Genomic DNA, 27,500 nt, shown 5'->3' on the forward strand with positions numbered 1-27,500 from the left:
CGCACTTGAAAGAAAAATGAGTTTGTGAAGTATCTCCTATTCTATAATATAAAAATAATGCAATCAACAACTACACCTGATCTAAACTACTTGGAAGTTAAAAGACGTCAAATGCTTACACAATCAAGAACAGATACAATATTTGGTAAGCTAATTAATATGCTAATTACGAATATGAAAAAGAAAAATCCGGAGAACAAGCAGCCCCCTAAGAAGAAAACTTCCCCTAAAATACCAAGAAAATTATTATCATTCTTTTTAATCCAGTTCTGCAAAACTACCATCTTAAGAAACACCAACTTCTCCCATTCCCAGCGGGTGAACATAACTAATATCCCTATCCCTTCAAGGGCCATAACAATAATAACAGCAAGGCGTCGGGAAAGCCATAGCGCCCCTTCACATGTCCTTCCTTCCAAGATATAATTAGGAATATCCTCTTCTCATCATAATTATCCTGACTGGACTTCCTACGGGCTCGGTTTGGTGGGAAAGTCGCTCTTGGTGTGAGGATGTGAGCCTTTGGGGTTGAGCGGGGAGGCGAGTCTAATGCATTGAGGTTTTGTGAACTAGCTCTCATTCTGTCTCTCTTAATCTCTCTTAATCTCTCTGTATGTATCTCTCTCTCTCTCTCTCTCTCTCTCTCTTTCAGTCTCTCTCTGTGCCTCTCTCTGTCTGTCTTTCTTTCTTTCTCTTTCTCTTTCTTTCTCTCTCTCTCTCTCTCTCTCTCTCTCTCTCTCTCTCTCTCTCTCTCTCACACACACACTCACACACCTTTCCCCTTTGACCTTCCTTGACCTCTCACCTGCTGCTGCTGGACGTCCGCCGCCCGACGTGCATGATGACCTTGCCGGCGCGGATCGACTTGAAGACCGCGATGGCTTCGGCGTGACTCAGGCCCGCTAGCGACTCGCCGTTCACCGCCAGGATCTCGTCGCCTGCGGGAGGGAAAGAGACGGGCACGGTGAGTGGACGGATTGGAGGGTAGATGGGGAGGGAGGGTAGATGGGGAGGGAGGGTAGATGGGGAGGGAGGGTAGATGGGGAGGGAGGGTAGATGGGAGGGAGGGTAGATGGGACGGTGAGTGGACGGAATGGAGTGTATTGTAGATAGAGGGTAGATGAGGGGTTGGTGATGATGGAGGGGAGGAAGGGGAAGGGGAGATAAATAGGTAGGAGAGAGGGTGGGAAGAGAAAAGGAGATAAGTGACTGAAAAAAAAACAACATTAAAGTTGGATGGGAGGGCGGGAGAGAAAGAGTGAGTGAGAGAGATAGGAGGGGGAAGAAAGAGGGGAAGGCGAAGAAAATGGAAAAGCAATAATAAAACTGTGCCTTAATACGCAGAGGTAATGAGGAATTTTAAAAAGTTATGGGCCTCATGCTGATAAAAAGATTCCTTAAAATTAATACTAACAAAATACAAGACTAAAATCAACAACAAATCATAAACACCATCGCTGGAACTCACAAAAATAATGAACATCTATAAATACCATACAAAATACACAGGGAACACTAAATAAAAAATCGAAAAGAAAGAGAGAAAGAAAGAAAAAGAAAAAAAAGAAGAAAAAAAAAAATCATCCTTTGTCCCTCCATCCCCCACCCCCTACCCTCTACCCTACCCCCCTCCAAAGAGCCGCTAAGGAAACGGTAACTTCCGCTCTGGGCGTCTCCGCACACCCAAAGGAGACGCACGGACGACCGCGCCGGATGAAATATTGCAGCGAGAAGGCGCATCTCCCCCCCCCCCCAACCCCCTTTCCCCCCCCTCCTCCTCCCTCCCCCACCCTCGCCCACGACGCCCAAACCTCTTTCATCCTTGGTTACCGCCCATGACATGACGGGAGAATAAACACGTGCCTCTTTTCTTTATCTTTTTATTCTTAAATGTCTGTATTTTTTTTTTTTTTGTAAAACTATCATAATAAGTAAAACCGTTGGCAAAAGTTATTCAACTCTTGGAGGAAGTGTAAAAACAAGAAAGAGAGAGAGAGAGACAGAGAGTGAGAGAGAGAGAGATACCCCACTGAAGATGAAATTGAAGGTAAAAATAAAAAGCCAGAAAGAAAAAAACAAACAAAACAATCGGCAGTATGTGTGGGATGACATGATGCGGAAAGTAAAGAAAACGGGACGCTAAATTAATGCATAATAAAAGAAAATGGGAAATGAAATAAAACTTACAAAAAAAAAAAAAAATCAATTTTCACATCCAACTTTTCACGGTCACCGCCCAACTCATGATACGCATTTCCGCACAATTTCTTTACAATATAATCACTACTTTAATCAAGATGTGATGGTGACTTTTGACAACCTAATTCCAAAGTAATGATGACTGATGAATGACGGGATAGCTTGCCATGACGATGACTTTCGCCCGAATGGTGACTTTCGAAGGTATGATAACTTACTACTCGCCGGTGTGATGACTTACTACTCGGAAGTGTGATGACTCACTACTCGCCCGTGTGATGACTTACTAATCGCCCGTGTGATGACTTACTACTCGCCCGTGTGATGACTTACTACTCGCCCGTGTGATGACTCACTACTCGCCCGTGTGATGACCTATTACTCGCCCGTGTGATGACCTACTACTCGGAAGTATGATGACTCCCTACTCGCCCGTGTGACGACTCACTACTCGCCCGTGTGACGACTTACCTAATCGCATCGCTACGACTTCCCGGCCACAGAACAAAAGAAACGTTTCAATCGAGTGAACTGCTTAATTATTTCCCGCGATCCACAATGACAGTCGCTCTCGGTGTCCGCAAGGACGTCTAGGCCTATTGACAACAAGGGATTTTCGCCCTCCCTTGTCGCCGCAAGCTGTATAGCGTTGTTTTGGAGGCGAGCGATTCAGGGGCAGTAAAAGTTTTTTTCTTCTTCTTCTTCTTCATTATCACCACCATCTGCGGATCGCCACAAGTATACAATGCTCTTAACCTTCCGTTTATTATCCTGTCTCACTTTCATCACAACCATCATCTCTAGTGTCTTCTCTCACCACCACCATCGCCTTGATGCCTCCGATCATCACATGACCATCACTCGTCATCACTTGCAGCCTCATTCCCGACACACTGAGCTTATTAACCCTATGCACTCTGGACCCCCGAGGTATTGCCCCGGTGGCATTTGCATCATCTGTTAATAAGCAACAGACTCAGTTGATGCCTATTAATACTATACGGACTTATTATGTCGGAAGTTATGTATTTGCATCATCTGTTTAATAAGCACAGACTCACAGTTGATATTACTATTAATACGAAACGAATGACCGGAAGTTATGAGTGTTATTTTTCTTGATGGGCATAGAGCTGCGCAACTAAGTTGATGAAAATGCATAAACGAATGCAGTTAATGGGAATTTCTTGTTATTTATTATAAGTTTTTCTCTCGTGGTTAGCAACGACACTATCATTTCCGCAAATGATTGTAATACTATTTTTTTACAAGCCAGTAATCAAGTAATCATATTGCATAAACAGATACAGGTCACGATGATCACACCAGCATACGCAACTGCTAAAAATATAGTATATTGCAATCTAATATCAACCCGTTCAACGCAGTTCAAAAGAATACTATATTTTTGTCCAAAACATACACTTTTGAACACACAATTTCTTCGTCCCTCGTCACCAATAGAACAAAGGTAACCGCTAACAACCAATTACAATAAACTATATCAATCTAACAAGCCCCACTTTGTCCAAGAACTCTAACAACTTTCCCTCACTTAGCTTCTACAAGACATCAAATTTGTTCAAGCAAAGAAAACCCCCAATATAATCAAAAGTTCACCCTGCGGCACACACATAACACATAACACATCACACACACAAGAGAACAAAGGCAAAAAGACGTGCGCCTCGTTTAGGAAGGAGACACATGGGAGGAGCGGGCCAGAGCGGAGGAGTGACAACCGCGTTTGAGAAATGATACATGTGTAGTTTCATTTTTCGAGGAGGCTTTTCGAGTAGAGGAGTGGAGTGGCTGAGGGCAGTAGAGAGGGGGGGAAAGGGAGGGGGAGTGGGTGGAGTAGAGGGAAGGGGAGACGGGAGAGAGGGTAGGGGGAGGAGTATCATGCTCACAGGAATGAGATAGGGAATCGAATCACCCAAGATTCGAATCCGAGAATCAAACCACCCCTACAAGTTCCCGAATAATGGACCAAACACACGCCACCCGGTTCGTCGTTTGGAGTCCCCTAAAGTCGAAAAAAACAAGTCACCTAGGAATCGAACCGCCCGCGAGTCGAAGTCACACAGGAAGGGGGAGGAGACTAGCACAACACGAACAGTGCAGCGGAACAGCAACCACGACAACAATGATAGAAACAGCAGCGGCAGCAGCAGCAGCCCGAGGCACCGAGGCACCGAGGCCCGAGAGGGTCACGCAACGCAGCACAGCCGTAAAATAATAAAACCGAACTCCCCGCCCTCCCCGACGCGGCCTAGTCGACACCCACGCCCCCTACGGCTACCTCGATGACGACGGAAACTACTCGTCAACCTCTGTGCTCTGGACGGCCATTATGTCACCAGGAGCCGATAATGGGGCTACCGTAGACTACATAACGCGCGTGACGGGGAACTGTACCGTGACCGCAACTGAAGAGCCCCAAGGAATTCAAAGGGGAAGGGAACGGCGGACGTCGGAATGAAAGATTGTCTGCGTCGGGAGCGTTGTGCCGCGGGGGAATGACATGAAACATAAATTTAATAAATTAATAGAATTTGGGTTTTACATCTGGCAATTAAGATTCACCCCGACGTACAAACGTTAAGATTCGCGAAGTCGTAATTAAAGGGGGGATGGGGGGAGGGGGAAGGAAATACAATTTAGCTTTCAGTTAAGAGACTCGCGGAAGACAAGACCAAGATCAAAACCAAGACGAAGGCAAGACAAGACAAGCGGAAGACAATGCAACAAGAAGGCAAAGCCAAAACAAGAGAAGACTAGCAAGAACAGATAAAAAAAAGAAAGGGAATGACGTCGAGCGAGAGGAGAGAGAGCAAGACGGAGAAGATCGCGAAGACGGAATGGAATCCGCGCGGCATAACTAACTCTCCCGCAGAGGAAGCCACGGGTCACGGCCAAGGACACGGCGAGAGGGCGGGCGGGCGCTGGCGCTGGAGAGAACGACGAGCGAGGCGACCCTCAACTTGCAACGAGATGTTTCTTCGACTTGACTTTTTTTTCGTGGCCTTTTCGTCCTTAATTTGCTTTTCTTTCTTTCTTACTTTCCTCTCTTTTTTTTCTTCCTTCCTACTCTCATCCATTCTCTCTCCCTCTCGTTCATTCCTTCTCTTCATCCTCCTTCCGTTTTGATATGGAAGCGAAGACTACTTCTTTTGCCTGCAATCCTATACCGTATCATTGTGTGTCCAACGTATTGCGAGAACCATCTCTACCTGTCACTATCTCCCTGTCTGTATGAATACATCTCTCATTATATATTAATCTATTTACTCATTTACTTATCTATTTATTCATTCTGGTGCGGCCATGGCCTCCAACAGATGACAAGTAAACATTATGACCAAGAAATCGGGGAAGAGAGCATGTTGACAACTTCTTATTCAACCTCTTATTCCCTTCCCTCTATCCCCTCCATCATGCCCTTTCTTTCCTTCCTTATCCCCCTTATTTTTCTTTCCTTTCCATCCATTCCTTTTTTCCGCCCGTCCCTCCTTCCTCTCCTATTATGTCCTGTTCTTCCCTTCCCCCTCTTCTCCTCCTCCTCCTCCTCCTCTTCCCTCTCCCTCCTTCCCTTCCCTCCCTTCTCCTCTTTCCTTTTCTCCCTTCTCCTCCTCCTCTTCCCTTCCCTCCCTCCCTCCCTCCCTCCCTCCCTCCTCCTCCTCCTCTTCCCTTCCCCTCCCTCCCACCCTCCCCTCACCCTCGGCCAGCAGCTGTCTCATGAAGGCAGGTCAGCGTGACGACCCACCGCCACCGTCGCCGCCCCTGTCTGCCTCTCGCGACTGCTGGGGCGTGACCTTCTCCGGGAAAGGATGGGCGGGAGGTGGGTGGGTGGGGGGAGAGGGGGGGGGAGAGGTTAGGCTGAGGGTGGCGGAGGGGGTTAGAGGTTAGGCTGGGGTAGGGGTTTGGGGAGTGGGAGAGGGAGGAAGGGAGAGGGAATGGGAGCGAAGGAAATAGAATGAAAGAGAAAGAGAAAGCGAAAGAAAGAGAAAGAGAGAGAGAGATAAATGATAAGAGAAATGGTTTCAAATACCGAAAAGAAAAAAGAACCCCAGATGCACCTGGCGTGAGACCAAGCGTGGAGCACAGCAAAAAAAGCTAATTGCAAAATTAAACCAACCGAAAGTAACCATTCGTGCAACGGATCATGTACATATCAAAGATGTATGCTTCAAAAAGATCAAAAATAAATAAAGACGATAGTAAAAACAATACCAATAATCAAAATTATAACAATAATGATAATGATAATAATAGTAATAATAACAGTAATTATAATACCAATAATTACAATAATAACAATGATGATGATCATCATAAAAAAATATAATGGTGATAAACATAATAATGATACCTATAAAGCATATTAATAACAATGATAATGATAATAATAATGATAATAATAACAATGATAATGATGATGATAATAATAATAATAATAATAATAATAATAATAATAATAATAATAATAACAACAACCGTAATAGCAATAACAGCACCACTAACGAACTCTGCAAAGGACACGAGATCCGGCGGAAACGAGGGAAGTGGGTCGCGCTCGCCGGACTGGCCGACGTCTACCTTGAGGAAGTAGAAAGCCTCCTTCGCCAGAACGCGGCTGAGCATATGGCTGCTTCGCCCGCACGCCCGCACGCCCTTTCTCTACCGAACCACCCATAGGAATCAAAGCTGGGGTTGGTTCATGGTTTTGGTATGGACTTGGTATGGTATGATTGCAGAGGAGGTTGCAATGCTAACGCGGCACCGACAGTCGTCCTAACGAACCCCTCTAAGAGTCTCCCGGCGCTGGCCTGATGAGCGGACGCCGCCGGTCGCGATGATCAAGAAGTGCAATCTCTGCGATGGCAATATGAACGAATCAACAAGGCGATTGCACACTCGGGACTCAGCGAGCGTCTTGGGCAAGCCATCGAGGAGGAGCTGGAGGAGCTCTCCCTCTAGGCAGACGATGTTCAATTCCGTTGCAATGGTATAATTTTTTTTTTTTTTTTTTGATTCATTCATTTCGATGTGCCGTAAAAAGAGAGAGAGAAAAAAACAAAAGTAGGAAATTCAATTTGGACGTGATGTTATATGTCCCCAAAACGATAGAATTGCAACACAAGACTGCAACGGCTGAGCTCCTCCCCGTTGCAGCTGCACACGAGCGAACTAGGTCTGCATGACGGAGGAGTCCACGACGCTTGCCGCGGAGGGTGACTCGCGCCGTTCCATCCGGAGACGCGCCGACGACGACGCCGCCGCGCCGTGCCGACACGTAATCTAAATTTTCTCCGGACGCACGGCCATCCGACAGAAGCACGTATGGCCGCGATCCGATCACATACAACGCCAGCGGGTCATCGGAGCGCAGGCCAAGCCTCCTCGCAAACAGTGACGCGGGAACCCGGTCGCTTTTGATCCGGGCCGGAGTCTCACCGAGTCAACGGGCACCGCGAGGAAAGGCGTAGACATGCACGGTGGTTCGAGTCGAGCCGGACCTCCTTTCGTGGCCAGTGGTAATATACATCTTAAAAGACCATGTCTCTCTCTCTCTCTCTCTCTCTATTTCTCGCTCTTTCCCTACCTCTCTCTTTCTTACTCTCTCTCCCTTTCTCCCTCTCTCTCTATTTCTTACTCTCTCTCCCCCTCTCTATCCCTCTCACTTTCTCTCTCTCTCTCTCTCTCTCTCTCTCTCTCTCTCTCTCTCTCTCTCTCTCTATATATATATATATATATATATATATATATATATATAGTCTCGATCTCCCTTTCTCATTCGCAAACACTGTTATGTGTGCGTCATGCATCTCCTGCTTTTGGTCACCTGCAGTTCCCCTCTCGGTCACGAGCCGTCCAGACGCGGTTCATGGGCGATCCAGATTTGTTATAAGCGGACTCCAGACAAGCCAGATCCGGGTTCCAGGTGAGGCTGTAAAAAGCGAGAGGGAGGGAGGGAGGGAGGAGGGGGAGAGGGAGGGAGGGAGGGAGGGAGGGAGGGGGAGAGGGACGGAGGGAGGGAGAGAGGGAGGGAGGAGGGAGAGAGGGAGGAAGGAGAGAGGAGGAGGGAGACGGAGGGGGAGGGGAGGGGGAGGGGGATAGGGAGGGTGGATAAAAGAAAAAGAAAGAAAGCCATACCAGGAAGAGAGACTTACACGTCAACACCTCACTCTGCGCACTCGTGCACAATTAAAACAAAGATGACAGGCTAAACAGACAAAAGACGTGAATATTGGTTCCCGTATAGAATAATGTGGCATGTTGTTGCAAAAGCTATGCAGTGATAAAACACACATAAAACACACACACACACACACACACACATTCTTTCTCTCTCTCCACACTGTAACTCGAGTCGCACACGTGACCGGAAGCCGTTAACATAACCCTGAACTTCACTCTCTCAGGGCTATTCCACACTGTAACTCGAGTCGCACACGTGACCGGAAGCCGTTAACATAACCCTGAACTTCACCTGCAGGGGCTATGGGAGCAACCGCCTGCCGCTGACACCAGGCTCGGCGGGAGGCTCCCAGGTGGTGCCAACAGGTGGCGACAAAAGGTGGTTGAGGTGGATTGTTTAGTCAACATGTTGAGGGTAAGAGGAGGGACAGAGAGAGAGAGAGAGAGAGAGAGAGAGAGAGAGAGAGAGAGAGAGAGAGAGAGAGAGAGAGAGAGAGAGAGAGAGAGAGAGAGAGAGAGAAACTAAAAAAAAACAAAAAAACTAATAGATAATTTTCTGATTTTTTATCAAAAGTAACAATCAATGAAAATAATGGTCTTTTATCCATCTGCCTAAACTGGTCCTTCCAAACTTGACAATTTTTTTATTTGATCTTCTCTCCTACAAGACAATATCCTTGAGAGACAAGTCACAGTGGGCGTGATCGTCTGTGGGGAGATGAATGGGCGTCAAGAGAGAGTGGTATACGGGCTGACCTGTCATGAATATGGGTGGGCGAGAGAGAGAGAGAGAGGAATGGGGGTTGGGGGCGTACTATGGGCGGTCATAGTGTCCCGCCCTTCGATAATGATAGGGGCGTCCGCTGACCTGACCTGATGCATACTTCCCTGAGAAAGATAAGTCTCACACCCTTTTTGGGCCTATGCTGAACACGGCGCTATCACCCGAACCCACTTGATAATAAGACGATTCTCAAAGTGAGTCGAAGAAATTAAAGAAAAAAACGGCAATAAATCTTCGGAAAGAAAAAGAAAGAAAGAAAGAGTAGAGAGGAGAGAGAAGGGAAAGAGAGAGAGAGAGAAAGAGAGAGAGAGAGAGAGAGAGAGAGAGAGAGAGAGAGAGAGAGAGAGAGAGAGAGAGAGAGAGAGAGAGAGAGAGAGAGAGAGAGAGAGAGAAGAGAGAGAGAGAGAGAGGGAGAGGGAGAGGGAGAGAGAGAGAGAGAAAGAGAGACGAAGGGAGAGAGAGAGAGAGAGAGAGAGAAAGAGAGACGAAGGGAGAGAGAGAGAGAGAGAGAGAGAGAGAGAGGGAGAGGGAGAGAGAGAGAGAGAGAGAGAGAGAGAGAGAGAAAATACACACGCACTAAAACGCAACTTCTCGACAATGATGAGCTGTGGTTCCATGCTAATAACGCCTGTCAGAAAGCCCTTCGGAACACCATACTTGTCAGGGTATTTCTCGGCGGTCGTAACACGGCGCAGGCCAATCCAACACCGGCATTCAGGGATCTTTAACACACGTATAAAACGAACATAAAACGCCACTTAAAACAAGTAAACGAAAAATGTACATAACTAAAAAGTTGGTGAGAAAATGTACATCACTTCGAGTTAAATCCTCCTCCCCCTCCCCCTTAAGAGAAAACAATAAAAGAATACTTTTGAAGAGAAAATCTCTCGAGGAAAAAATATTAAAAATTGAATAAAATACTCCCCCCCCCCCCCCGCCCCGACAAAACCTCTCAAATCAAACCTCTCCTTTGCAACGCCATGCTAAGACACCCTCGGCAGGAACATCAGAAAGATCCCTATCTCCGAGATCCCCAAGCGCCCCTCACGATCTCAAGACCAGACCATACACACAAAGGAGAGGCGAAGATTTTCTACCGCCCCTTACGAAATATTTGGACGTCTCTCGTCTCTCCGTCTCTCTCGTCTCTCATCTCTCCGTCTCTCTCGCTCTCTCTTGTCTGTCCGTCTCTCTCGCTCTCTCATCGAAAAGACTCTCTCTTATCTCTTGTGGGACTTTAATTTTATTTAATCTTATTCATTATCAGTTTTTTTTTATTTCCTCCATAATTCCCGTCGCGTTCAAGGTCAATTGCCATGAGTTCAAGGGTCAGGGGTCAAAATTACATGATAAGGAATATACCATTCGATAATATCTAATCTACATTTACTTATATATTCAATTGAAGAGAAATAGGGAATTTTTCTTTTTATCTATTTTTTTTTTATAGTCGAGTCTGCCATGGCCGCGATTCTTAAAGACCCTTGAAAAACAACTACCTGAAAAAGTACTGAATTCACAAATTCTATGAAAGGAATCAATCTCTATTTACCTTCCAACCCCCCCATCGTTCTTACCCACACCCCTTTCCATCTACCTTCTCCTCCCTTACCCACCCCCTACCCCTCAATCCATCCCTCACCCCAATACCTTCACCCCCCCCCCATTCCAACTACCTCCCTCTCCCCTCCCTAACCCATAACCCGCCCCTCCTCCTTAAATCCCTCCCTACCCCACCCCCCAGCCCCCTCAATACCTCAACCCTCCCCTCCTTTCCCTCCCCGTCAGCTGTCAGTCTCGAAACCTCCTTTACCCGCTTCCCTTCCTCCCTCACAAAAGGGGTGAACCCGTCATCCTGATTCTCATCCTTCAAAGACTTTCCTATCCTACCCTCCCTCCCTCCGCGGAATCCTACTTAACCCCACCCTTCCCCTCCCCTCCCCTCCCCTCCCCTAATCCTCCTCTCCACTTCTCCACCTCTCCCTTTTCTTCTCCTTTTCTCGGAGAATTCTTGGTCCATGTGGGCCTCAAGACCAGATGTTGTCTTCACAGAAATAGTGGACTGGAATTGAGAGCAAGAAGGGGAGGGGAGGGGAGGGGTGGGGAGGGGTGGGGGGAGGGTAGATAAGGAGGTGGGTGTATATGTACATACATACTGTATACATACATATACAAAGATATAGGAGAGCAGAGGAGAAAATGAGAGAAGGAGAGGAGAGAAGAGGAGAGGTGTGAAGGAGAGAAAAGAGAGGAGGGGAAAGAAAAGGAGAAAAAAAAAAAGGTGTGAAAGTGAGGAGAGGAGAAAAGGAGAGAGGGAGAGGAAGGAAGAGGAGAGTGTGAAGGAGAGAGGAGAGGAGAAGAGAGAAGAGGAAAGGAAAGGAGAGGAAATAGAGATAGGGAGGAGAGAGAGAGGAGAGGAAATAGAGATGAGAGAAGAAGAGAGAAGAGAGGAGACGGGTGATGGGGTGGGAAGGGGGGTAGGAAGGGGGGTGGGGCGGTAGGTCTGCATGGCGGCGTGACTGACACAGTCCGCGTTCACAGCTGGCAAGGGCACGGAGCCAAGCGCAGCCTGACACACTCGTCACTTTCGTACAAGGAATTTCGTCGCGTTCGAAATGCGACCGAGACCGAAGTTCCGCGCCGATTCTTGGGCCGTCTGTCTGTCTGTGTGTCTGTGTCTGTGTGTCTGTCTGTCTGTTTGTGTGCGCGCGCATCTGTCTAATCATCCCCATCTTCATAATTTTTTTTTCTTCTTCTTCTGGGGGGAGGGGGGGGGACACTTGCCCAAAACACACACAATCTGACTCGGGGTTACGCCACTAACAGAAGCGCCATGAAATTTTAAATTGACTACTGGAAACGAGAATGCGAGAGTGAGCGGTTCTTGCCGTGTGTGCAGAAAAATTTTTCTTTCTTTATATAAATTCATTTTATGCATGTGTGTGTGTACGTGTGAATGAGTGTGTGTGTGTAAATTGTGAACGAGATGAGTGATGGAGTGAGAATGAGAGAGTGTTTTCTGCGCGCGCGCGCAAAGCGTCGCGTGTGATTTTTGTGTGTGTGTGTGTGTGTGTGTGTGTGTGTATGTGTGTGTGTGTGTGTGTGTGTGGTGTGTGTGTGTGTGTGTGTGTGTGTGTGTGTGTTGTGTGTGTGTGTGTGTGTGTGTGTGTGTGGTGTGTGAATGAGTGTGTGTGTGTGTGTGTATACGTGTGAGTGAATGAGTGTATGTGTATGTGTATGTGTATGTGTGTGTGTATGTGTGTGCGTGTGCGTGTGTGTGTGTGTGTGCCTGTGCGTGTGCATGTGTGTGTGTGTGCATGCGTATGTGTGTACGTGAGTGTGTGTGAGGGGGGGGGGAGGGTTCGTGCGTGTGTGCGTGTTTCGACGTAACAATGCTACATCCGATTTATTTGGATAATCACGTCTAATCGCTCTCGAGGTAATTCGTAATACCGTTAACAATTTCAATTTAATATATTTATAAACATAATTATCCATCATTCTATTTCAGCATTAATCTATCATTCTCGATACATTTTTTTTCTGACTGAACCTCTCTTGCTGTTCTCTGGTTTTCTTTCGTACTCTCTTCATTTCTTTCTCCATTCCTCTCTCTCTCTCTCTCTCTCTCTCTCTCTCTCTCTCTCTCTCTCTATTTTCTCTCCTCTCCCATTCTCCAACTCTCTCCTTTTTTCCACCTCCCTCACCCCCCACACAAATGTGTGCGTGAGGCCCGTATACCCCCCCCCCCCTGTAAACTAGGAAGCTCACGTGCTCTCCACTAATTACAGCCTCCCCTCCCCCCACCCCCCATCCCTTCTTACGCACCCCCTACTCCCTCCTCTGGATACCCCTAACCCTCCCCCTCTCCCATCACCCCCCCCATCTTTTCCCTCTTCCATCTCCCCCCCATCCTTCCCCTCTCTCCCCTCCCCTTTCTAATACCCTGCAATTATTATGTCGTACGCTGGCCACTACAAAAACATAAAATAGGGGAGGTGGGGAGAGAGAGGAAAGGGGGAGGGGGAGGGGGAGGGGGGAGGGGGAAGAATCAATTGTGATTTACATTCCACACGTGAAAACAAAAGCCAAAAAAAACAGTGTGTGGGGGGATTTCAAAACCTTCATAACGGAACTTTTAGTTAATATCCGAGAATTATAAATAAAAAAAGGGGGTGGAATGGCTTCTAAAACACAAGAAAAACCTACCAACGATGAGAGACAGCAACACAACATTCCACAGGCGGTGAAGATTATACCAAACACAAAATGACACCATTAATCAAAGGGAAATCGAATTAAAACGGATATGACGGATTTAAATTCCAAACATGGTAAATAAATAAATGATAATAAATAAAACCATAAAAAGACTGCATCACAAGACCAACAATAATGATAGAAATAACGAAAAATATATCAAAACAATAATAATAGTAAACACGCAACATGAAAAAAGTAAAATTAGAAAAACAATATAAATAAAAACAAAAACACATAAAAACATACAAAAACCCTTTGACCTTCAATTCAGACAAGAAAGAAAGAAAGAAAGAATGAAAAAAATATATATATATATACAAATTACCAGCTATAATTACAACAAACAAATACCGAACGGACATCACCCCCTCCACACCATCGCCCTAGCCTCCCCCTCGAAACTCTTCCTCGAACCTCGAACTAGACTCCCCCTCGAGGCCCAGAGAAAGCACCTGTGGCGGCAGCATCATCCATCACCTTAATGACACGAGGGATGCTGTCATCTCGAGCAGGATCTTCACAATTAACTTGCATATCCTGCCGGCGGTTTTTGTGTGTGTGTGTGTGTGTGTGTGTGTGTGTGTGTGTGTGTGTGTGTGTGTGTGTGTGTGTGTGTGTGTGTGTGTGTGTGTGTGTGTGTATGAGGGGGGGGGGGTGATGGAGATGGGGGAAGGAGAATATATTCCATTAATATATAAACAATTCAAACTAGAAGAAAGAAAAAGAAATAGAAAAAAAGAAAGAATATGAAGAGCAACAAGGAGGGAGGAAGAGACAGGAAAGAGGAAGTAGGAATGAAAAAAGAAAAGAGAACGAGATGAATTTAAAAACTTCAGAGAGAGAGAGAGAGAGAGAGAGAGAGAGAGAGAGAACGCACTCACATCAACACTCGCTCACTTTGCTACATTTGCTCATACTCATGTAACTCTACCTATGCCCCTTTCCCTTCCCCTCCTCCTACCTCCCATTACCCCTTCCTCTCCCCTCCTCCACCCCACCCTTGCTCCCTCTGTCTAATGCAGGTGCTATAGTTGTTTGGTGGTATCAGGTGGTCCCTGGGGGTAATGGGGAGGCAGGGAGGGAGGGGTGGTAGTGGGAGGTGGAAGGGGAGGGGTGGGGGTGAAAAGCAGAAGGGAAGAGGGGAAGGGTAAAGAGATAGGGGGTGGAATATAAAAGGAGGGGAGGGAGAGGGAGAGAGGGAGAGAGAGAGAGAGAGAGAGAGAGAGAGAGAGAGAGAGAGAGAGAGAGAGAGAGAGAGAGAGAGAGAGAGAGGAAAGAGGAGAAGAGAGAAGAGAGAAAGAAAGAAGAGAAGATGAAAGAGAGAGAGAGAGAGAGAGAGAGAGAGAGAGAGAGAGAGAGAGAGAGAGAGAGAGAGAGAGAGAGAGAGAGAGAGAGAGAGAGAGAGAGAGAGAGAGAGAGAGAGAGAGAGAGTGAATCAAGAGAGAGAAAATCGAGAGAGGCATCCGACTCTCCTGCCCCATTAACTTTCAAACTCCCCCGAAGCGCTCGACTACCCTCCCCTTCCCTCCTCTCTCCCCTCCCCCACCACCCTCACTTCGGCGGCTGCTCTCACGCACATTAAGAGACAAACTAGCATCATTACCTCGATCCGCCAGCCTCACCGAAGCGCGTCGAGTTATCGGGGTTCATTTTCTGATTTTTGAATTTTCTTGTCATTAATTTTTTTTTTATAATCTTTATTTATTCGTCAAGTCTATCTTCCTTTTTGTTCCTTTATTTAACATTTGATTAGATTTTTTTTTTATTATCATTATTTGCTTGAATGAGGTTATCATCATCATTTACTTTTTTTTTTAATTGATTCAATTGATTTGAAATTAATTCAATTGCCTTATTTTATTTCCATCAATGCATTATCATTACGTATTAATACTATCATCAATATTCAGTTATTTTTGTTTTACTTCCTGTACATCATTATTCATTCGCTTATCACATATCCGTTATTCATCTCCATCCATCAATCATCAATGCGTATCATTATTATTATATTTCCTTATTTGCTCTTTCATTTCCATCCTTTTTTCTACATTTTCATTGCATTCCTCATACACTTCCTAACGGAGAGGAACAGCCCCCGGGCGCGATAAATCAAACACACACTTACAAAAAGTCCGTGCATTTGCAAAATTGCATGACACTTAAATTGGTAAAATAGGACCGCATGACGCCTAAATGCATCACAACGTGTAAACACTTAAAAGAAAAAGGAAAAAAACAAACAAACTAAAAACTAAACAGGAATGATTTTAAAGCTGCTTAGTTCTTGAGCTTCCGCTGAGGAGTTTTGCTTGCAATGGTGAGGTGGGTCGAAAGGGGGGAGGGGGAGGGGGTATGCGGAGTGGGTGGGTTGGAGAGTGGATAGAAGGGAGGGAAGGAGGGAGGGAAGGAGGGAGGGAAGGAAGGGAGGGAGGTAGAGAGGGAGGAAGGGAGGGAGTTAGGCAGCCTGTGATGATTTTTATGACTGGTAATAAAAATATAATTAACTTTATGATAACCTTTTTGTAAATGCAAGTGTAACGGTAACAGTTCCTCCCCCTTTTAAGTGAACTTTTTTCTTCTTTTCTCTCTTTTTTTTCTTCTACAAATACCCTTCTGCATAGAGTCAAACACACTTATATATTCAGATCTATATCTATATCTATAAACATGGAAGAGAAGAAGGGAGGGGAGGGAGGAAAAGAGGGTGGGAGGGAGAGAGGGAAGGAGATAGGGATGGAAAGAAGGTGGGATGGATTGAGGGAGAGGGAGGAAGATAGATAGAGAAGAGACAGATAGAGAGAGAATATGTGTTTAAACACAGAATGAAAAAAAATAACCCTTCTCCCCACAGGGAAGACAAAGAGGGAAAGAGGGAAGAGGGAGAAGAGAAAGGGGAGGAAGAGGAGGAGTGGTAAGGGGTAAGGGAGAAGGGGAAGGAGGAGGGGGAGTGGGGTAGGGGTGGGGCAGGACGGTGGACGTGCTCAGGCGGATCACAATGGAGGGCGGCGCCGTGACCACTTCCTTTGCCAAAAAACCCTTTCCTTAATCTTACGGCGATCGTCTCCTGTCGACTTGGCACACGTCCAGCCCAATATGGCAGCATTGTTTTTGTTGTTGTTGTTGTTCTTTGTTTCCTAGAGGAGGGTAGGGGATACGACGCTGTAAATCTGCCACTTACCATTCTTGAGCTTGTTCTCCTCCGCCGCCTGGCCGTTGGGGAAGATGGTCTTGACGAAGATGCCCATGCTGCCCTTGGGGGAGTCGCGCCCCCCGACGATGGAGAAGCCGAGCGACTTGCGGCCGCGGCCCTTCTCGAACACCACCGTCTGCACCGACATCGAGAGGCTCTTCGGGCGGCGCGGGAGGGTCGAGCTCAAGCCCCGCGGCTCCGACCTGGAGGGCGAGGGCAGCTTGGCGTAGCCCTGGGGACTGGCGAAGCGCTGCGTGATGGGGGGGTACTTCCTACTGCTGAAGGGGGACTTCCTGGAGGGCGTGGCGGGGCTGGAGCGGCTCTCCGCCAGCGCCTTGTGCGGCGTCGACAGCCGCGGGATCATGCTGGAGTAGCGGTGTTCGGCCGGCGAGTCCTCGGGCTCCACGTGGATCAGCTTCGACTTGTAGATGTCCGCGTTGAAGGTCTTGTCGCCGCAGAGTCTGACGTCGCTGGCGGACGAGTAACGCACGTCCGCCGCGTCGCGGACGTCGTGAGACGAGCAGTACCTCGCCTCGCCGTTCACGTAGCGCGGGAGGTTGCTTTTCCGGGACACGTGCACGTCGTAGTAGTCGTCGCGAGCGCCCTTGCACGAGGTCGTGGCGGAGGAGGTGACGGTCGTCGATGAGGGCGAGTTTGGAGAGACGGCGGGCAGTGTCGCGGGCAGCGAGGTCGGGCAGTCCGTCAGGGGCACCGTGACGGACACAGGGCCGGACACGGACACGGTGGCACGGGAGGGGTCGTAGCCGGGAAGGTAGGCCTCCAGCGGCGCCAGGGTGCTGTAGTCGCTGTAGTCGTCGTAGTCGGAGTACGACCCTCGACGCCGCGGGAGGCTCCGGTCCGAGTAGGGGACGAAGTGCTCCCGCCGGACGCCCAGGACGTCGTCGGCGTCCAGCAGGTCCTGGCGGAAGGCGCGGTCGGCCGAGTAGAGCTCGCCGCACGCCTCGCTCAGCCGCCGCGCCGCCTCCGCCTCCGAGGCCTTCTCGTCGGGGGCGGGGTACTGGCCGTTGTACTCGCGATGCAGGTGCACGTCCACGTCGCGCGCGATCACGATGTCCACCTCCCTGGGCGTGCTCCGCAGGATGTGGCGCGCCTCGTCCAGCGTCACGCCGCGCAGCCGCCGCCCGTTCACGTTGATGATCTCGTCGCCCACGCGGAAGCGGCCGTCTCTGCGGGAAGGAAAAGGGCGAGTTAGGCGACATAGTGCTAACGATAATGATCAATCTGCATCACACTGCAACCGTCTATCAGGAAGGACGGGAAATAATAGACAAGTCTGCGCGCTAAATATCACGATGCAAAGCCTATTTATCTAAAGACATTCTCTTTTTACTCGTCTGTTTACCAAACGGGACATGTCAAAATACTCATCAATTATCTTTCACATTACATTCTGTTACAATCAACAAAACAAATGCAGGGACGGATACACACACAAAAAAAGAAAATAATAAAGAAACCTCATGACTGACGTAATGGTTTAGGCAACGGGAATAGCCCGACCGCATCGAGGCCTATATCCCCGGGCGCTGAAATCCCTCCCAAGGCGACCATCAATTACAGGACAAATGACATGCAGCGAGCGAACACTTCGTGGTCCCCTTACAGTTTCCGTAGTCACTTACACTTACACCCCTGAAGACGCCTACAGGCCCTAACAGTCCTTAAAGACATATATTCCACTTATAATTAACATGCAAACGCCTACAGTCCCAAGAAATGCATATAGTCCCCTTGCAGTCCTCCTACAGAAGCCTATTCTTCAATGGCGCCACGAACCAATCAATGGTCAATGGGTCACTACTTATTTTTAAAAAGATAGATATATGAAATAAAGAGAAGAGAATTCCTATAAAATGAAAAAAAATATACATTTGTAGATAAGGTGGGTACCCTCCCCCCCCACCCAACCCCCGGATAAAGAGGGGGGCGTCAAACACTACAAGCTTAGTTTGCAATACTGCCCGATAGGAAGGCGACCAAAACAGGTTTTAAGAAGAGTGCCTAACAGAACCCCCCCCCCCTCCCCACCTACAGTCCCTTTTACAGTCCCCTACAGTCTCTAAAGACGCCTGTAGGCCCCCCCCCCTGCAGTACCTGAGGTGTTTAGCGGCTGCCTCGTTCAAATTCCGCGGTCGTTAATTACATTATGCTCCCCCTTCCCCATCGCGCGACCGTTATGCTACGCGGATGAGGTGGACTGTCCATCAAGAACTTAATGGAGGCGATAATTATATCAGGGAGGGGGGGGGGGGAGGGGGAAGGAGAAGGGGGGAAGGGGGGATATGGGGGAGGGGAATGGAGAAGGTGGAAAGGAAACAAGAAGAAAGGGAGGGAAGAGTGAGGAAGAAGGAAGGGCGAAAGATGTGGAAAGGAAAAACAATAGGGTAAATGAAGAGGGGATAGGGAAGAAGGTGAAAGAGAAGGGACGATAAGAGAATAAAAAGGGAAAGGTAGAGGGGAGGAGGTTGGAAAGAGGAGGCGGAAAGAAGAAGCAGTAGAAACAGAAGAAGAAAACTCGTGAATCGCGCGGTCGGTGTCACGTGACACACTCGGACCTCGGGGAAAAAAGGTCATTTCCACAGCGCCTATATTTTCCCCTCAGAATTCTCACCCAGACGTGGAAATTGGGTCGATCCGTGTCGCATCAGCGCTAAAAATAGGCATTTTAGCTCTTTCATTATCCTCATTATCATCAAAATGTCCACCGCCGAACGGCCTTCGTCTATTTTTATGGCAAAAAGAGAAAAACCCGCTCTCTCTCACTGCAATAAAAACCGAGAGAAGCACATATATATAACCTGCATTTTAATATCAGGTCAAGAAACGCCACTGAACCCCTGAGCTTGAGGGAGAAGGGGGAAGGGGGGGAGGGTGAAAGCATTTGAACCCCACCACCCCCACCTACCCCCAACCCATCCACCCACCCCATACCGCCTCTCCCTTCGCCGTAATTACGTGTCAAGGGCCATCGCCGCTCGCCCTCCACGGCAGCTACTTATCTCATTTGCGAAGCGTTTGCGGGCATCCTTTCGGATCTCGTTTCATCCCCCCCCCCCACTCCCCTCCTCTCCTCCCCATCCCTCGTCATCTCTCTCTCCCCCTTCCTCCCTCCTCTTCTCCCCCTTCATCTCTCCCTTTCCCCTCTACCCTCCCTCGTCATTTCTCTCTCCCCCTCCCTACTTCCCTTCTCTTCTCCCCCTTCATCTCTCCTCTCCCCCTCCACCCTCCCTCGTCATCTCTCTCCTCTCCTCCTCAGCTCTCTCCAAGCTCCACTCTTCCCCCCCTCCCCCTACCCCTCCCTCTTCAGCTCTCTCCAATTTCCACTCTTTCCCCCCTACCCCTCCGTCTCCCTATCCCTCTCCCCTCTTCACCCCCTCCCCATTCTCTTGCATGAAACACCGTCATTGCCAAACACAAACAAGCAAACAGGATAGGAGAGAGAGGGACACACCCCAAAAAAAATAAATGAATAAAAAATAAAAACGCAGGTATCGAACGTAATAAATTGCAGCCTATGACCCAGATCACAGTGCAAGACGCAGCAACAAAATTCCTGCATAGGCTATGCAACCAAGAAACATGTGCGAGAAACGTCATAAAAGCAACGGCAAAGACAGCAACAATGATAACAAGAGCGGGTGGTGGTGATGATGAGTGATGATAATGATGATGATAATGATGATGATGATGATGACGATGGTGATGATGATGATGATGATGATGATGATGACGATGGTGTTGATGATGATGATGACGATGGTGATGATGATGATGATGATGATGATGACGATGATGGTGGTGGAGATGATATCTATTAGTCATAGTAATAATAATCATAAGGAAAACGAAGAAAAAACGATGAAAATATCAAATGACCCATTCGTAGAAAGAGAAATTTCAGTAGAAAAAAAAAGCAAACACAAAAAAAGCAGAGAGAAATTCCCTTCGGGGTACAAGCATCAGGGTTGAGCAGGTGTGGGTTAAAGGGGGGGAGGGGGAGGGTGAGGTTAGGAGGAGGGGGCAGGATGAAGGTGAGATGTATGTGGGGGGGGGGGGAAGGGAGGGAGAGAGGGAGAGAGCGAGGGAGGGAGGGAGGGAGGAAAGGAACGAGAGGGAAAGAGGGAAGGAGGAGGAGGAGGAGATGGAGGGAGGGAGGAAGGGATGAGGAAGAGAAGGAGGATAAAGAAATAATGTTTGTGGAGAGGAGGAGGGAGAGGGGGAAGGGGGTTAGAGGAGAGAGCATTAGAGTGGGGAGGGAGAGAGGGTAAAGGTTAGAAGGTATGTGTGTGTGTGGTGGAGAGGAGGAAGGGGAGGGTGAGGAGGGAAGGGGTGGGGGCTGTGCGTGTCAGGCAGGCAAGTGGCAACACTCAAGGACGACCTTCATCTAGAGCCAAGCACGACCTAACCTCAGGGTGGACTGGAGCGGAGCATCTGGAATGTGGAATGCGGCAGAAGGGTGGATGCGGGGATGGATGAAGCGGAGGCTGTTGCAGAGAGTCAAAGGTGGAGGTGGAGGTGGAGGTGTGGGAGGAAGGGAGGGAGGGAGGGAGGGAGGGAGAGGAAGAGAGGGGCAGAGGGAGTAAGAGGGAGGGAAGGAGTAAGGGGGAGGGATGGAGGGAGGGAGAGATAGGAATGGAAAATGTAAAAAAAGTAAAATGGACAGGAGAGAAGATATTATAATAATAATAATAATAATAATAATAATAATAATAATAATAAATAAAAGACAAGCAAAATAGAGCTACAGAAGGTGCGCTTGCATGCGTACGTGTACGTAAGCCTTGAGTGCTTCCGCCCCCCCTATCCCCTACCCCCTACCCCCACCCACCATCCCCCTCTCCGTCGGCGCCGATCCGCTGTGTCTGAAGGTCGCCTCCGGTAGCAAGGACTCCACGCGGACTGTCTTGTCGGCGCGGAGGAGAAGGGAAAGGATAGAGGAGAAGGGAAAGGATAGAGGATAAGAGGATAGAGGGGAGAAGGGAAATGATATAGGGAACAAAGAGGGGAGGGAGAGGAGGGGAGGGAGAGAGAGAGAGGGAGAGGGGAAGAGAGAAAGGGGAAGAGGGAGAGGGGAAGAGGAAGAGGGGAAGAGGAAGAGGGGGAAAGGGGAGCGGGAGGGAGGAAAGGAGGACAGGAGGTAGACGAGGAGGAGGAGAAAAAGGAGAAAGATATATGTATATATATGTATATGTATATATATATATATATATATATATATATATATATATAGATAGATGGATAAATATCTATATCTATATCTATATATATACACATCTCTCTCCCTCTCTCCCTCTCTCCCTCTCTCTCTCTCTCTCTCTCTCTCTCTCTCTCTCTCTCTCTCTCTCTCTCTCTATATATATATATATATATATATATATATAGATAGATAGATAGATAGATAGTTTGTTAACTATAATGATGAAACGTCCAACAAAAATGAATATACAAACAAAATAACGACTAAAGCAATCGAGTTTTACAACGATGGACGACGATGCAATAATAGCAACAAAACACCCGAGACGTTGCACTTAAACCGCTTTGCAACACCTCCCCTCTGAGGCCCACACTTTCTCCGCGCGCGCTCCTGAGGCAGCCAGGGTCAACACGTGGCACTACCGCAGGCGGGCGGGCGGGCGGGCGGGCGCGCGCTCACGCAAGGTTGCAATCGTGCAATCGCATTCAACTTTAATTAACTTTCTCTCTCGTTTGCAATAGAAATGGGTGCGAATGGTGAGATGAGAGAAGTGGGAGGAGGGGGAGGAGGAGAAAGAGATGGAGCAGGAAGAGAAGAGGAGAAAGGAGGAGGAGAAAGGAGGAGGAGCAGGAGGAGAAGAGGAGCAGGAGGAGAAAGTAGGAGAAGAGGAGGAGCAGGAGGAGAAGAAGAGGAGGAGAAAAAGAAGAGGAGGAGAAAAAGAAGAGGAGGAGTAAAAGAAGAGGAGGAGGGGGAAAACGAGAACGAGAACGAGGAAGAGAAGGAGGGAGGATAACAGGAACGAAAGGGAAAGAAGGACGAGGAGTGAGAAGGAAAAAAGAAAGAAAAAAAAAACGGAGAGGAGAGGATGGAAGAGAGGGAAATGAGATGATGTTTACTTATTTTTTTCTTCGGTATCGTGACAAAAATCTATTAAGAAAAGGGGTGCAGTTGACATACACTTTCTCTCTTTAGTCGTTTGGTCGTAAGAAGTGATTACCGATTGTCGGAATAACGTTGACATGAGAGGAGGGAGGGGGAGGGAGGATGAGAGGGATATAAGAGAGAATGAGAGGAGGGAGGGGAGGGAGGGGAAAAGAGGGAGGGGAGAAAAGGGGGGAGGAAGCTGGGAAGGGAGGGAGGGGAGAAAAGGGGGGAGGAAGCTGGGAAGGGAGGGAGGGGAGAAAAGGGGGGAGGAAGCTGGGAAGGGAGGGAGGGGAGAAAAGGGGGGAGGAAGCTGGGAAGGGAGGGAGGGTAAGTGTAGTTAGTGAGGGAAAAAGAGATAGAAAGAGAGGAAAAGAAACCGAAAACGAAAACAAAACCAAGAGGAAAAACGCCAGCGAAAGCCAAACACAGCCACATGCCGCCAGCCAGCGCGCACGTGGTCCAGAGGGCGTAGGTGTCAAGGTGGGCGAGAGATGGGCGGGGGGTAGGGGGGGACGCAGATTATCATCTCACGGTAGCAAGGGCGGAGGCTGCGTGACCGGAGGGCGGGGGAGAAAATAAGAAATGAACGTTTAGAAAACAGTAGAAAGAAAAAATGCAGGAAAAAAAATAAGAAATAAAAAAACAGAAGATAAGAAAAGAAAATGAGATGATGATGAGCGGGAAGGAAAAGTGGGGAACAATGGAGAGAGAAGGAGGGAAGAATGGGAAAAAATGGAAGGGGTGGGGGAAAGAAAGGGGAATAGGCGCGGAAGAAGGAAAATGGAAGGGATAGGGCAGAAGAAGAAAAGAGGCAGGGCAAAGGATGGGAAGAGAGTGAGAGGGAGACTGAAGAAATGAAAACTGTAGCGGTGGGCGCGGCGAGATGAAATGCGCCCGGCCTGGATGAAGCCATCAGACCAAGATCAAGGGCTGAGGCCCGCCATATACGGAAGCGACAGCCACCCGCGCCGTCCTTAAGCGACTCTCAGCTCCAGGAGCGCCCGCGAGGCCCTCCTGACACTCCCTCTTCTCGCCATGTACGTCCGAGCGCCCAAGGTCTCGGTTACGTACATTGAAAAACGTACACGGGAACAAAAGCATACGCACTCCAACATGAACAGGAACACACTTATTCTCTCTCTCACACAAGCGGACCCTCTCCCTTAAAAAAAAAAAAAAAATTGTATTGCAGAATTCCTTACCTGTCGGTGAGGCCGCCCTTCTCGATGTGCGCGATGACGTAACCGGTGGTGGCTCCGCGGGCGTTCCTGCGGGCGGTGATATAGATGCCGAGCTCGCCCGTGTGGTCCTTCACCAGCCGCATGAGGCGGAAGGTGCGCGGCGTGGGCGAGCGCGCCAGGGACACGGGCAGCGACAGGGGCGCCGTGGAGTAGGACTCGGGCACGGGGTGGGCGAGAGCCGCTGCCCGCAGGTGCCCGCGGAGGGGCGTGCTCGACTCGTCCCACCAGCCGCACCGCTCGCCGTCCTCGGAGGCCTCGCGAAACACGCTGAGGGCGCCGCGCAGAGGGCTGAGCGGCGACGTCCGGCGCTCCAGCTGCGACGCCAGGAACCTCTGGCGGCGACTCATCAGGTCGGGCGGGTCGGAGAGGCGGCGGGAGCCTCGCGAGCGGCCGGGCACGAGCTTCTCCTCGTCCGTCAGGTTGTACTTGGACGCGGGCGACGGCGAGGGGCCGCTGCTCTGCCGCTCCAGTCTGCTGTGCCGCAGCACTCTGCTGTAGTCGGTGTAGTCGTCGCTGTACTTGGGCGTCACGTTGCAGTCGGCGTAGTCGGAGCTCGCGTGCAAGAAGGGCTCGTGCGAGAGGTCTTCGATCTTGGCGTAGTTCTCGGACTTGGAGTACCTGTCGGGCTTGGCGAACTCGTCTAGCTTTGTACAGGCGTCCAGCTTGGCATAGTTGTCGATCTTGGCGTAGTGGTCGAGGGCGGCGCTGTCGGCGCCCGTGAGCGAGCCCGAGTCAGAGTTGGTCTCCGAGTGGCTCTCCGTGCTCACGCCGGAGTCCGCGTCGCTCTCGGCCTTCTTCAGCCTCGCCTTCGGGGACTCCTGCCGCGCGCCGTCGCTCTCGTAGCCGCTCTCGTTGCTGCTCAGGTACACCAACGCCGATCGGCCCTCGCTGCGCGCGCGGAACCTGTCGGAGCGGTGAACGCGCGTGCCCTGTCGGGTCGCCGGCCGCTCGGCTGCGTAGGCCGCTTCCGACTCGATGGCCGTCGCCGAGAAGGAGCGCGAGCGGGGCTGCAGGGGCGTCGGGATGGGGTGCAGCCGAAGCTTCAGGCCGCTCAGGTTGCGGTGGGCGGGGCTCGCCGCGCAGTTCTCCTCCGACACGGCGCGCAGCTTCTGCCGAATCAGCTCCCTCGTGTCTTCGTCGCACACCGAGTCGCGTAAGGTCGTGACCCGCTTGCTGGGCGGCCGCGAGGGCGTCTCGGTGATGGCCGAGTGCTGGTCGTGGCTCTCCGCCTGCTGCGAGCTGGCGGCCTGCGGGCGCGAGCGCAGGAAGGCGTGAGGGAAGGAGGCCCTGGCGCCGCCCAGGGAGGCGATGTTCTCGCAGCTCACCGTCTTGGTCGGGATGTAGGGCGGGGCGGTGGGCGGCGAGGTGTTCAAGTCCAGGCCCGCCGCTGGGTCGTCGCCCGCCAGGTACGTGCCGAGCTGCGACGCCGAGCATGAGCGGTACAGCTGCCGCGCCTCGCCGCTGCGGCTCTCCGGGGAAGGCGTCCCGGGCACGGAACTGCCGCCCCAAGAGGCGCCCCCCGACGACGGCGGGGAAGCACCGGTTCCGGCAGACCTGGGAAAAGTCAAAACAATCATGTTGGGAGATCACAGCCCAACAATAACTAGGCGAATCAAAGCAAATAATTTACAGTAGCTTAAACCAACACCAAACAATGATTCACGAACCATCCCAGATTCGACTTCTTAATATTAGTACAACAAATATCCCTACTACTAATAATAATATCATCACAATAACTAAATCCCTTATCCCTCTGTACCCGCAGCCGTCAAATCAAAGCCGAGGCCGCAGAACGTACCTGGTGGAGCTGCTTCTGGAGAACATGTTGGAGCTGACCTTCTCCTTGCTGGGCGTCCTCGTCAGCTGTTCGAGCTTCTTCCCGACGCGCCTCCCCCACGTGGCCAGGGCTGACGGGGCGAGAGAACAAGGCGTGAGATGAGTGGAATCCAAAGGGCATGGCGGAGGCAAGAAAGGAGTGAACACTTTACACGATTGAAATGAGAGAGATAGAGATAGAGGAAGGGGAAGGGGAAGGGAAAGGGAAAGGGAGAGGGAGAGAGAGGGAGGGGGAGGGAGAGAGAGAGGAGAGAGAAAGAGGGGAGAGAGAGGAGAAAGAGAGGAGAAAGAGAGGAGAGAGAGGAGAGAGAGAAGAGAGAGAGGAGAGATAGGAGAGAGAGAGGATAGAGAGGATAGAGAGAGAGATGCTGATCAACTGACCGAAAGCGACCATTTAGCCTCCTGTTTTTTAAAAAAAGATCACCGTGTTTAATCTAATTGATACTCTCTTGCTGTTGCTTCACCTGTCAGCACAAGTGTGGATGCGCCGGTGCCTTTGCGATCAGCCTTCGCTCAAATGTCAATATTACAGAAATGATGCACTGACAATGTTGCATCAGGCTTGGGCAGCAAGTCGAGGCTTAATTCTAAAAAAATAATTTGGGTACGCGGACACCTGCAGACATACATGCAGTCGTGCATACACGCTCACACGCACACGCTCTTACATGATTCTCTCTCTTTTTCTCGCTATTTCTCTCTTTCTTTATCTATTTCATTCTTTCCTACTTTCTTTCTCTCTCTCTTCCATATCGCATCAAACAAATCTTTGTCCTTTCCTTCTCCCACTATCTCGATTCAGAGTGACGTCCACTTCTGTCGACTGCCGACAGCTGATGTATATTTATGTAAAATTTGTGTGTGATTTATTTACATCAATTTACCTATTGCGTCAACAGTTTGCTTCGCCCGTGGCGAAATTGTGAAAAAAATATTTGAATAATGATAAAACTTTTTTACTAGTAGAAAGAGACGGAAATGAAGTGAATCATCAAAAACATTAACGAGTAAAAAGGATAAAAACAAAAACAAAAAAACATGAAATGAAAGTATCTAAAAAAATATTAATCAAACGAACCGATTAAATAGACAACCCCCATCCTCAATGCCAAAAGACTGAAGGTCGCCGCGTGTGTGGTGTACCTGCGGCAGACATGACAAGTGTGGCGAAACAACAGCTGATTGTGACTCACACTTGTAGCTTTATCACGAACAGATCGATGGTGTACATGAACGTTATTCTCGGAAGAAAGACGCTCGCGGTTCAGTCACGTGGCTGAGCACGCGCAAAGCGTAGTGGTTGAACTTGCTGGTTTCGCGGCAGACACACACACACACATTCACATTCACACACACACACACACACACACACAGACACACACACACAGACACACACACACACAGACACAGACACAGACACAGACACAGACACACACACACACACACACACACACACACACACACACACACACACACACACACACACACACATGCAGTTCCCTACCTTTCTTCGGCGTTTTCGGCGTGGTGTTGGTAGAGGACGGCGGGGTTGAGCTGACGGTGGTGTTGGCCGCGGTGTTGGCCATGGTGTTGGCCATGGTGTTGGCAGCGGTGTTGGCAGCAGTCTCTAGCACC

General features: G+C 49.3%; 1 protein-coding gene across 2 annotated transcripts in view; it reads right to left on the reverse strand.

Moving 5' to 3' along the window:
- LOC122259984 (uncharacterized) overlaps positions 1–27,500 on the reverse strand; it is a 73,489-nt gene that overhangs the window by 1,553 nt on the left and 44,436 nt on the right. For both annotated transcript variants that reach the window (XM_043027026.2, XM_043027024.2), the window contains exons 2-6: positions 27,370–27,500; positions 25,828–25,936; positions 23,988–25,580; positions 16,632–17,830; positions 806–938 (exon numbers count right to left, since the gene is read on the reverse strand). The exon at positions 27,370–27,500 is cut by the window's right edge. In XM_043027026.2, coding sequence (XP_042882960.2) covers positions 806–938; positions 16,632–17,830; positions 23,988–25,580; positions 25,828–25,936; positions 27,370–27,500 — 3,165 coding nt within the window. The remainder of the gene's footprint in view (positions 1–805; positions 939–16,631; positions 17,831–23,987; positions 25,581–25,827; positions 25,937–27,369) is intronic.

The sequence above is a fragment of the Penaeus japonicus genome, unplaced genomic scaffold, assembly GCF_977035675.1.
Source record: "Penaeus japonicus unplaced genomic scaffold, GWHDUDI00000001_assembly GWHDUDI00000029, whole genome shotgun sequence".
In the NCBI taxonomy this organism is placed as follows: Eukaryota; Metazoa; Arthropoda; class Malacostraca; order Decapoda; family Penaeidae; genus Penaeus; species Penaeus japonicus.